Source organism: Hemicordylus capensis, chromosome 11 (assembly GCF_027244095.1).
Source record: "Hemicordylus capensis ecotype Gifberg chromosome 11, rHemCap1.1.pri, whole genome shotgun sequence".
Taxonomy (NCBI): Eukaryota; Metazoa; Chordata; class Lepidosauria; order Squamata; family Cordylidae; genus Hemicordylus; species Hemicordylus capensis.
The window spans coordinates 7,226,253-7,239,152 of record NC_069667.1 but is presented as its reverse complement, the minus strand read 5'-3'; the positions used below and the strand labels follow the sequence as shown (position 1 = coordinate 7,239,152).

Sequence of the window (12,900 nt, the reverse complement as noted above, 5' to 3'; positions counted from 1 at the left end):
GTCTCAGGGCCCACTCCAACCTAGTTACGCCCCTGCACAGCTCCATGCCAGAAGCAAGGGGAGGTAGCAGGAGGAGGAAGCGTGTGGGTTTGAGGGTCCTTAGCCTCATGTCTGCAATCCAAACAAACCATTGTTTGTTGAACTCACTCAACTGGAACACGTTTTCGCAAATTGCAGGGATCAAATGGAGCAAAGAGTGGCTTCCTCACCAAAAGATTACACTGCTATTCCAAAGTTTCAAAAGCTTAGGAGCTTAATTTACATTTTCAAGAGCTGAATAGATATCCAGCAAGCATGACCAAAGCAAAGAAAGGACCACAGTACTCCCAAACACAAATTGCATCAAATTCATATATTTTCTCTTATCTTCTGTTCCTCCAGTAGTAAATATCCTCTTAGAGACTGTTTGAAAAAGTTCTGCGCAAGGAGAAAAGTTGGAAACAAAAAACAAAAACACATGAAAAAAGTGTTTCCACAAGACTCCTCCAGTCATTTTAATTCAGTTTGTTTTCCACAATCATATAAAGTAGCAAACAACAATAATACAACGATAGAATCAAGGGGGAATTTTCTTCTGTCAAAGCAGCAGCATATAAAACATATAAAAGCGAAAACCTCAGCACAAGCTTCAGAAGAACTGGGACTGAGTCAATTTTGCTGAAGACATGAAAAATCACAAAATACAAGTGCACAAAAATATTGGAATGCATAAAATATAAAGCTACACATTAGGTAAAGAAAGGCATTGTAAAATATACAGATTTGCAAAAATTAAAACCATGGGATTTCTTTTTTCTTACGAGTACCATGAATACATCGACGGTGGCAATAACACTGGCAGATAGAGAGAGGGAAAGATGGCAGTTTTAAATTGAACATTTTGTTCCCCGCTTTTATGTCTTGACTTTCTTGGCATCCTTTTTTCCAGAACTCTCCGCAGCTGAATCTGCTTTTCTTTTTTGTGACTAAAAAGAGGGGGAAACACAAATTTTAAAACCCTCAATTTCAGCAGTCTTAACAAACTCTGATACTATACACATATAAATGTACTGAAATCTAATAGACCATGATGTTGCCAGCTGAAGATAACAAAGGATTTTAAATTTCTCAGCATTTCATCCATTCATGAACATACACACAGGGTAAAAGACCAGCAATGGAGATCGCATTCGATGTAAGATTTGCTTGCTTGCTAGTCCTAACTTTATAAGGCCCTCCATCTGCACACTCAGCTGCTACTGGCTGATATGATGAGGAAAATCACTCAAAGTAGTCCCACAGATATGAAAAAGGGAACATAGGAAGCTGCCTTACACTGAGTCAGACATTGGTCCAACGAGCTCAGCACTGTCTACACAGACTGGCAGGGGCTTCTCCAAGGTTACAGTCTCTCTCAGCCCTATCTTGGAGATGCTGTGAGGAAGGGAACTTGGAACTTTCTGCATGCAAGCATGCAGATACTCTTCCCAGGATGTCCCCACCCCTTCAAAGGGCATATTTTCCAGTGCTCACACGTCTCCCATTCAAATGCAAACCAGGGCAGACCCTGCTTAGCAAAGGGGACATTTCAAGCTTACTACCACAAGACTAGCTCATGCCTATCTTGTCCTCTTAATTTCAATGGGACTACTTTCGAGTAGTTTTCCTCATCTTATAAAGCAGCAGAAGGTACCCCCACACTCACATGGAGCAGCAAAGAAAAATCCACCCTTCAAACAATATTTATGGATGAAGTGGGAATGCTAAAGACCACATCAGAAGTGAGAGCGGATTGTGAGCCATTGGGGACTCACATCTCATCCATCCATCCAAACCACTGTGAGCACTTTTCTTGAGAAATGGTATTCATCGTAAAATGATTCAGAAGCTTCAATTAGTCCAGAATGCAGCAGCCCACCTCTTTATGGGCGGCCGTAGATTTGATAGTGTCACACCACTTACGGGTGCTGCACTGGTTTACACCACTTTTAAGTTTTTTCTCTCTCTGTGTGCTGTCATAAGCTGTTTTGCATACGTGCTGGAAAAGTGGGCTGTACACATGGTAAGTATTTAAGGAACAAGCTTAAAAAGATACACAAACACTGATTAATTACCGCTGGAGTTTTTGTTCCTCGTTTCTTTTTTTCAGCTTTCTCTTTTTCCTCGATTTCCATATTTTCTTTTTCAATAAGCGATATGAGTGTATTGCAACGTCTCTGGAGCTCCTGGGCAACGTGACAAAAGAAACATCAAATTCTGCAGCATTGTTCAACAAAACATACAGTGGGCATATTAAAGGCCAGATACCTGGGGAAAGCACAGATCACTCAGACTGGTTGAAATTTTGAAAGCACAGCCACAAAGTCCTGTGAAATTCGTTTCATGTTGATTGCAGCTTTAGGGGGCAGTTCAAAGCCATTAAAATCTGAGTGTGCTTCATTCTGAAAATGCAACAGCTGACATCCAGACTGAATTATTCCACTTGAAATGAAGTAGCCTTTTAGAGCAACTCCTGAGCAGTAGTATTCAGTAAATTAGCCTGGATGTCAGCTGGTGGGATGTAGATTAGACCCCGAACTGTTTCTTATGAGATTCTGTAGCAACTTACAAGGATATGTACATCTTCAAACAACTTCATTGCACAAAATGACTGCACTGCCAGTGAAATGAGCATTTCTGACAATATCAAATCAGTGCTTTATTTTATTTATTTATTCATTCATTCATTCATACATACATACATACATACCCTGCCCCTCTAGTACGCTACTGCTTGGGATGGCTCACAACATTAATAAAATAGACACCATGTAAAATAAGACTAATAAACAAGTTTTAAAAAACCAGGCTAGATCTTTAGAATTACAATTAGAATTACAATTTTTAAAAAAAGTTTCAAATTAAAAGTTATTTTAAAAGCTGAAAACTGAGAACTACAGATGCAACATATGGATGTATGGATGCAAGACTCTTATATACAGATTAGTATTTTGAAGCCCGTTATAATAACGGGCGCTAGCCTTTTCCTCTCCTCTTTATTGGTTTTTTTTTAAAAAAAATACTGCTGCCGCTGTTGCCACCAAAGTCCCATAGTTCCGAGACCACCTTACCCCGGCCCGTGTCAGTTGAGCAAAGTAAGTCCTTAATTGAAGAGGGAGAGAGGAGCTCGTAAGCAGTGCTCCTCTCTGAGCAAAGGCTCTGCCCGAACTGGCGCTTTAGGCGGAAAGGACGCAAGAGGTGTCCTTTCTGCCCAAAGCGCCAGTTCGGGAAGAGGCTTTGTAGAGGGAGGAGCACTGCTTGCGAGCTCCTCTCTCCCTCTTCAATTGAGGTCTGTCTTTGCTCAACTGTCACGGGCCAGGGTAAGGTGGTTTCGGAAGTTGGGAGGGAGGGTGGGGCAACAGCGGCGGCAGCATTTTCAGTTTAAGTTTTATTCGGCCTCCGGCCTCCGTCTCCCTGGGCCGGTCTGGACCCCCGCCGCCATTCCCCCTCCCGCCACCCACCGCGGCCCGCGGCTCTGGCCGGTCCGGCCACCCACGGCTCCGGCGGGCCCGCCACCCACCGCCGCCGCCCGCGGCTCCAGCCGGGCCCACCGCTGCCCGGGCCCTCTGCCTTGTCACCTCGGCGTGTCCTCTGGCCAAGGCGGCGGTGGCCAGTGTCCCCTGCCGCCGCTCACCCGGCTTCTTCTGGGCGGCCACTTCTGGCCGCTCAAGATGGCCACCGGGTGCCGGTGGTCGTGTCTCCCTTGCTCTGTTCTGGGCATGCGCTCCGCGCATGCCCAGGACAGGACAGGGAGGCACGGACACACGCTTGGTGTCCGTCCACGGACGGACACCAAGGGTTTTATTATAGAGGATATACAGAGGCAAGACTCTTCTAGAGCTTTCGAACCATGCATGAGAAGCAAAGGGAAAACTGTCTTTTAATTTGCTGGGTGAACTTGTGTGTCTAGGTTCCTGGCCAGCAAATGTCCTTGTCTTCCAGCCACCTCCTTTCAATCTCTCAACCCAATATCCACTTCTCTCCTCAGGTGGCCTCATCCAGCTCACAATGGTCAGTCTAATAACTCCATTTCTTCTCACTGCAAATATTTTTGATCCTCTCCTCATCTCTTGTCCTTGCTACACTGTCCACCTACTGAAAGTGCTGACGTCCCATAAGCCTGGCAATATAAAAGTTGATTAGAGAAGGATTGTGCGATTTCACTAGGTATCTCTCTCTGGATCTCGGATGGCATCTGTGTGTGTCGGAATTGCTGTGAAGGGGAACTGGAGATGATAAAAGCTGAAAGATCTCTTGAGCTTTATATAGAAATATTTTGGAACAATCCCATTTGTTCAATTCCTTGAGAACAATACATTGAAACAAAAGAACAATCTTATTTCTTGCTCATGAAGACAGTCCATTTGTCCCTTCTACTTATTAGGACAGGCACTCTGCAAGAGGAGCTGCCCTTCCAGACAAGAGTAACCTGAAGATATTAAAAATGACCTAAAATGACCTTATGATGCGGTTAACAAACTGCGATGGGAATTTTCCACATCTTTTCCAAGCGTAAATGAGGCAAATGCACAACCTCTTTCAAGGCAGTATCGACACCCATGCACACTCTAATGAACCTCAAAAGCAGAGACATACAATGCTGTTTGTTCTGTAACCTTGCAACCCAGTGCTTTCAGAAACAAGTCCAGGATGTAATCATATCACTGAGCAAGAAACAGATCTCCTAGGGCACTCAAAAGGGTTTGGAGGGAGGGGATAAGAGCGGTTCCTGAGCGGTCTAACCATTTAACACGTCTAACTGACCAGTGCTGGTTATGTATACCAGCAATTTATGTATACTCTGCAATTTCAGACTGTGTGGGGAGCTTCCATACAAGCATCAAAAGCCTCCCAAAATATCCTGAGCTGATGAGGAAGCCATTTACGTGACCGACCCCATGGTAAGATGCACTGCAGTGAAGCAAGGTGAGACACTTCTACACAGAAATAGTCAGCGTAATATGTAGAACAAGTGAGTGTAATGGGTAATGGGTAAACGGCTTAGGCCCTGGGTATCTAAGAGAGTGTTTTCTTCACTACGAGCCCCACTGCCCATTGATGTCATCTGAGGAAGTCCGTCTCCAGTTACCACCAACTCGTTTGGTGGCTACACAGAGACGGGCCTTCTCGGTTGCTGCCCTGAGATTGTGGAATGTGCTTCTGGCTGAGATACAATCCTCCCCATCTCTGGCAATTTTCAAAAAACACCTGAAAGCCCATCATTTCGCCCAAGCTTTCTCAGCTTCCTAATTTTTTTTAGGTTTTAATCTCTGGTTTATTTTTAAATTTTTAAATTGTTTTAAGTTTTTAGTTTTTTGTATATGTTTTTAACTTGTTTTATGCTATTGTTAACCGCCCAGAGACGAAAGCTTGGGGCGGTGTACAAATTCCAAAATAAAATAAAAATAAAAATAAAAATAAAATAAAATAAAATAAAATAAAATAAAATAAAAATAAAATAAAATAATGCCAGACTAGGATCGGCAAGACCCGGGTTCAAAGCTCACAAGGTAACCCTGGCTCTCAGCCTAATCTACTGTGCACGGATAAAATACAGGAGCAACCATGTACACCATTCTGAGATCTCTGGAGGAAAGGTGGAACACAAGAACTTGCCTTCTACTAAGTCAGACCCTTGTCCATCTAGCTCACTATTGTCTACACAGACTGGCAGCGGCTTCTCCAAGGTTACAGGCAGGAGTCTCCCTCAGCCCTATCTGGAGATGCTGCCAGGGAGGGAACTTGGAGCCTTCTGCATGCAAGTATGCAGATGCTCTTCCCAGAGCGGCTTCATCCCCTAAGGAGAATATCTTATAGTGCTCACATGTAGTCTCCCATACAAATGCAAACCTGGGCAGAGCCTGCTTAGCAAAGGGGACAAATTCATGCTTGTTACCACAAGGCCAGTTCTCCTCCCCTGGGTGGAATTAAAAGGGGAAGCAATACTGTGTTTCTGCAGAGCTGCTGCGAACTTCTAAAATAATGCCACCGCTGTTTCACAAACATGCTCTTGCACAACATTGCTAGCACTGTTTTAGACACCCGCAGCTGTGTGGGCAGCAGTGTTCCCTCTAAGGCGTGCACGTGTGCATGTGCTCACATGGTTTTTGATGTCTGTTCTGTTAATTTTAGAACCCGCTCAGGTTGAATCAAGAAGGCCCCACTTTGAATGCCTTGATAGGCATTCTGGCCACACTGCCTTGATACTGCTGCTCCTCAGACCAAAACCCATTCCACACACCGATGAAAAAAATTACTGGTGGGCAGTGCAGATCCACCCATGGTACACTACATAGCACATCAGCCTATGGAAACTACCTCCATTCCACTAACCTCTAAGAGACTACAATACATTGAGTGAGTGCAAGCATGTCATGTCTTACACGAGTTATGGATTATCACCCATCATGTCTACTGGCTGAACAGGAACGGAAGGGAGAGATTTTGCCCATTTTCCTCTTCGACCTCTAAAAAGAAATGTCATTATTGCGGTTAGAGAGGAAAAAACAGGGAATCCAATGAACGCGGTAAGTCAATCAGATCTTCCGCTCAGTCTCTGACCCCGTGCGATGGGTGCAAGCCAGGCCGTGTCTAAATAGCTGTCTCACATAAGCACGTACTGAAAAGCCTCTATTTCAGGCAGAGGACAGAGAGGCTGTTCTCCATTATTTTGGGCAGCTTCTGAATTCCAGAGCCTGCATGTCAGCATCTGCTTTGCACTGAGGCAGACTGGAAAAGCAGTTCCTGTAGGCATGAGTTACAGTGTTGTTCATTACTCTGCAGCAGTGACCGACTTCACATAAGAACATTAAAAAAAAACCTTGCTGGATCCAGACCAAGGCCTATTTAATCCAGCATCTTGCTAACCACAGTGGTCCAGCAGATTTGCTTTATTTATTTGTTTATTTGTTTATTTATTTATTTAATTTTTACATTTATATCTTACTCTTCCTCCAAGGAGCCCAGAGCGGTGTACATGGTTATGTTTATCCTCACAACAACCCTGTGGGGTAGGTTAGGCTGAGAGAGAAGGCCTGGGCCCAGAGTCACCCAGTGAGTTTCATGGATGAACGGAGATTTGAACTCAGGTCTCTCTGGTCCTAGATCCCTACACCACACTTGCTTCCCTGCAACTGCTATTCAGAGGAATCCTGCCTTTGAGTCTGGAGATAGCTAGCTTATAACTATTAAGACTAGCAGCCACTGATAGACTTGTCCTCCATGAATTTGTCTAAAGCCTGCTCAGAGCCATCCAAGCTGGTGGCCATCAGCACATCCTGTGGCAGAGAAATCCAGAGATTAATTACGAGCTGTGAGAGGAGAGCTGGTAGCAAGCATGATTTGGCAAGCATGAGTCCACCCTGGCTCGCATCTGAATGGGGGAATACATGCGAGCACTGTAAGATATCCCCCTTAGGGGTTGGGGCTACTCTGGGAAGAGCATCTGCACGCTTGCATGCAGAAGGTTCCATTCCCCTCCCTGGCAGCATCTCCAAGACAGGGCTGGGAGAGACTCCTGCCTGTAACCTTGGAGAAGCTGCTACCAGTCTGTACAGAGAATACTGAGCGAGATGCACCAATGGCTTGACTCAGTAGAAGGCAGCTTTCTGTGTCCGTATAACTCCTAAGTTTAGATTTCCGCACTTTAAGAAATCTCAAACTATTTGCACTGCTTTAAGGGAGCTATATAGCCTTTTAACCAGCAGGCCAGCTTTAGCTGGCCATTCCAGATACACAGAGAACCCTCCAACTGCCAAGAGACTGGAAGTGGAAAAGCAGGCCTCCTTACGCTCTTCAGTGAAACCTCCAGCCTTTCCAAGCCCCACTTGTGGAGTCTGCGAAATAAAGAGGCAACTTGAGAAAAACAGATGTTATGTTTTAAAACACACTAAAAACTTGGGATCCTTGAAAGTGATAAACAGCCTTGTTCACGTTGTAAATGCCACACACTGTTCGCGTTACAAATCATCTTAGCATGGGATAAGGCTGTCGTATGCTTTGCTTTGAGCGGCATGTTCCTCTGCTGAAGTGATGCCTCCACTGAGCGCATAAAACCCAGAGTCGTATTTTATCTGTTGGTTAACACTCCTGTCCCCCGAGGGGGGTTCACAACCCTAAAACATTAATGGTTTCGGGGATAAGAGAGACCAAGTAAAATCAAGATGACACTGTCAACATAAAATCCACTTAAAAGGGGGGGAGGGAACGGCACCATCCCCACCAACCGCCAAGGCTACTGTTGGAAAAGGTGCTGGGCTGAGCTGGATGAGGCCAGAGTTAGGCAGTGGGGGAGTCCCTAAGGATCTGCCCAGGAGGGAAGCAGAGAACTCGCAGGACTCAGAATGCTGCTGCCTCCCCAACTCTAATACGTAGATTGTTTCACACAGATACTGGTTACCACCATTTCCTCCCTTCCATGGATGTGGGCTTGAAATGGACGGTTTTGGCACAAGGGGAGATAGGAAGAGGACAAGTGGCACATTCCTCCTCAGACTCTGCGAAGATGAAACACTGGAGCCTTCACTCCACAGGCTTCCAAAGGACGTGGGGGGTGTTAGCTTGGAAAGGAATTCTTCTGGACGTTTAACAGATCTGCACTAGAACACTGAAAATGTCTCTCTCTGTCTCGGTCCTCCTAGGTGTAGCATGGCCAGGATACTGCAGCTGGTTGATTGTCACATTCATTCAACAGCACATATCAGGATGGTTCCCTTACTCAAAGAAGGCAAAGGCTAATCAGACCCCCACCCAACCAGCTTGCTTATGTTTTAAGCAGATAGTAGGGTTGAATCATGCACTAGCTTTCAAGAAGGGGGAAGAAGCACACTTTGGAAGTATTCAGAACTTGTACCCAAGAGACACGCATGAAATATTCTTTATTTTGTGCAGGCTGGAATGTGAATGAGCTCGGATTCCTCCAAGATGCGGTTCTGTCCTCCTCCTCCTCCTCCTCGAAATCTAGTGCACAACTCAAGAGCTCTCTCCTGTCCTTACTGGCACATCAACACAGGGCGGTGTTTGTGACCACAGAAGCATGAAGGCCACCAAGAGTTCATGATTTACTGAAGGTTACTGGTGTCACTGATACCATCACTGTCGTATATGAAACAGAATAGTCAATAATGCCTACTGGTTTTTCTGCAAAGCTGCCTCGGGAAAGAAACGTATGAGGAGCACTGAGTATGATACCAATTCTCAGTGCACTGAGGAGCAGGGTTTAGAACTAGATATTTCTTGCTAATACCAACGGCAGTCCAGATTTCTGGAGTTAATCTGGATTCATGAATTCTTTGCATAGATCCTACCTAAGATCCAATATTATCCTCCAGAGATCTGTGGAATATTGCACTGATGGACAAATTAACTCAACACTTGCACATTTCTCAAGAGGCTTCCACCTCAGGTTGTTTTATTAACTGCTGGTATCCTCTTATACACAAACAACCATCCAGATTGCTGCCATGGCTCTAAAAGACAGTTTACATTTTGGAAGGACGTTCTCTCTCTGAAATAAAAACAGTTCCTTTTATTCTATTTTTCTTTTTCCGATTGTCTTGTATCCAACAGATATTTCCCTGTAATGTTAACATCTTGCTGCACAGTTGCTACTTTTTGTTGTGAAACTGCTTGGTTGGTGGGTTTTCCCCCTTTTCTTTAAAAAGATATGTAAAACTCATAAAAATTAAATATAAAATTCAGCCCATGCTATTTGTCCTCCTCGTGATGATGTTCACACACTTCAAGCCCAACAAGCAGGAGTGAAACCTGCTTTAGTAGTCATTTATTTAGTAGCTTTAGTAGTCATTTATTTCCCAAGTTTTCCACCTTTCAGGTGTTCCCTGAGAATTTCTCATCCATATAATTCTGATGTCCAAAGCATGAAGAATTGCTACATCCTGCAGGCCTCTTGTGTCCACAACAGGATGCTCTACAAACACTAATCTCAACTTTCCTTGTATCCCACACTTGAAACAATTCCATGCCTTTTGAGAACATCTCCGGGCTCCTTCCGATTTAAAACTTGCTAATCAAACCATTATAGGAACTCTCTTGTTTACTCTTCTTGAGAAGCCTGCCCTAGAGACCAAGCTTCACTAGGCTTGGCACCCTGGATAGGTTACCGCTTGGAGTAAGAAAAGCAGGTGTCCTCACGGGCACCACCTATGTCGTAAACTTTCTCTTTCAACCTGTGTGTCTGCACTTCTAACAACTGCTCATGCCTCTACAGGGAATGCTCCCCGATATTTGAAGAACTTTGGATCCTGAAGGAAAAAGTCTCAAGGGTGGACTATCCTTCCTGACAACCATGTGCACCTCATCTCCCAGAGGTAGAAAAGAGATCCTGTTCACTGCTGCTGAGGTCTATGCTGTAAACAAGTTAACAGTGATGCAGAAAACGTGAGACACATTTAATCCGAACTTGTAGAGAACGCAGAACCCAGAGATCCTGGGTTAGGGTTAGGGAAGTATGCAGAGAACAGACACATGCCACGCCAGTTTTGAGTCAACGGTGCTCACCGCCCCCATTTTCAAGGCACAAAGACAAAGAACATACAAAAGCAAAGCATCTAAACAGAAACTGCAGAAAAATTGGAAGCTCACAGAAACCATCATGCCATTTATGAGCTCATAAGCTCACAAGACAATAAGAAACACACAAGAACTTTATTTGTTTTCTGACCAGAAATTTTCAAATCAATATATAGCAGAGGTGAAATAACATGAAGGAAAACCGCCATATTCACACAGAACTGGAGAGACATCTAGTGGCCAACAGAAGGTAATGAGAAGTTAAGGGCTTTTCCAGAGTTTGGCTCTCTGGTTCCAACATAATCTTAGAGAGAGAAAGCTTACAGTTGGGGAGTAATGGCAGCAGGATGATACACGTTCTAACGAGGAGTCTGCTTCGAAATATTTTCTTGCAAGACCCTCAATACAAAATGGCGGCCGACATCCGGACGAACGAAGCCCTTGCTGTATTAGTGCGAGACTGTTGTGCTAATCGCCGGCTAGTGGAGCATGAGCACAGATATGTCTGCACTTGCACAAGGTGCCCCAAACATTTTGCAGGGAACTTTTATGCAACATAGTTCATAAGCCAGGCCCACAAGTTTGGGCCACCGGTAACATCTCAGGGGGCCCAGGATTATCGTGATTTTGGCAACATCTACCCCACTAGAAATGGGAAAGGGGTGACAGCACTGTTGCACTTACAGCTTTCTTTGTGTTATCACCTCTCCTTTATCCCTTCCCCCAAATGATCAGGGTAAAACTGCAGTCATTTTTTGCACAGAGGAAAGGGGTAGAGTCAGGTCAGGGTCACAATGAAGAAATGGTTGTACTCCCTCCATAGAGTACATAGGAACATAGGAAGCTGCCATATACTGAGTCAGACCATTGGTCTATCTAGCTCAGTATTGTCTTCACAGACTGGAAGCAGCTTCTCCAAGGTTGCAGGCAGGAATCTCTCTCAGCCCTATCTTGGAGATGCTGCCAGGGAGGGAACTTGGAACCTTCTGGTCTTCCCTGAGCAGCTCCATCCCCTGAGGGGAATCTCTTCCAGTGCTTACACATCAAGTCTCCCATTCATATGCAACCAGGACAGGCCCTGCTTAGATAAGGGGACAAGTCATGCTGGCTCCCACAAGACCAGCTCTCTTCTCCTGGCTAGACCAGCTCTCCTCTCCTGGCAATGTCCTCCCAGTAATTTTGGGAGGACATTCCTGCCAATTTTCATCTCTCTTCCTCTGGCATCGATAAAATTCTATAGCTTTTTGAGTTTTTAAGACTTTTTAAACCAAGCTTGGAGTGGAATGACCTCGTTTTGAGCTTGGAACTCTTGGACCTTCTTAGTGCCATTTTGGACTCCAAATTGGCACTCTCCTGGCCTCTGCACAAACCTGGCAGTCAGAAGAGCCCCATCTCTGTGTAAACCATCCTGAGCCATTTTTTGGAAGGGCAGTATAGAAATCAAATGAATGAATGAATGAATGAATGAATGAATGAATGAATTTTGGAGCCCAACTAAGAACAGTCCGACAGAACATTCCACGGATCTTGCATTCCATTCCATGCTCTGAATGTTTTGTCAATATCCCTATAAAACTACATGGCACATTTGGCTGCTGCAGGCCTGAAGGTCAGTACAATAAAGGTTGAACGTCTTGCAATGCAGTTGCCTCTTTTCCATCTGTAGGGGTGTGGACCTTGTCAAAAATCTCAAGGAGCATTCATCCCCCACTGATGGTACTGACCACCCCAGCTGGCTCATGGACTAACCGTGCGAATTAGATCTTCCCTGTAACTTCACTCAGCATCATGATTTTCTTGTACTAGTGCAGCTTTGTTGTGCAAGAGAGTTTCATTCGTCTGCATGCCAGCCAGTAGTGGAGTCAGGTAAACAAAATATGGTAACAATGCAAGTCTCTTCTCGGTTACAGAAAGGGAATTTTTTCCCTACAAAATGCTGGATGTTCAGGCACACATTGTGGATAAAATTACAGACCGACGGCACTTTAAGGGAGCAAGAATCCCACCTTACGATCCACTATTGGGAGAGGGGCTGGGTGCTACATCAGCACATCCCCACTGCTTGGGGGGCTGCATCAGTGTCATGATCAGACTGAAGAGGAGAGCAGTGAAGGTCATCAGCACTACTACGGCACACACAGCTCTAATGGACTGATACAGAGCAGTGATGTAATGCTGTTCTTGGCACAGAGTGGGGTGGTGAAAAGCCATAAATTGAGACTTCTTGTCCACACAGCATACAAAAGGTATCCTGCTTGCTGCAAAGTAGCTTTGCCAATGCAATCAATGCATTTAAAATCTGGAGATCAACGTTGGTGCTCAAGAGCGCAGAACTAGGGAACCTGCTAAGCT

At 44.8% G+C, this 12,900-nt stretch overlaps 1 protein-coding gene across 1 annotated transcript in view; it reads right to left on the bottom strand.

Moving 5' to 3' along the window:
- Window positions 1-464: 464 nt before the first annotated feature.
- SMARCA1 (SWI/SNF related, matrix associated, actin dependent regulator of chromatin, subfamily a, member 1) overlaps window positions 465-12,900 on the bottom strand; it is a 51,363-nt gene continuing 38,927 nt past the window's right edge. The window contains exons 23-24 of the mRNA XM_053273734.1: window positions 2,094-2,204; window positions 465-965 (exon numbers count right to left, since the gene is read on the bottom strand). Of these exons, the coding sequence (XP_053129709.1) occupies window positions 894-965; window positions 2,094-2,204 (183 nt within the window). The 3' untranslated portion in view covers window positions 465-893. The remainder of the gene's footprint in view (window positions 966-2,093; window positions 2,205-12,900) is intronic.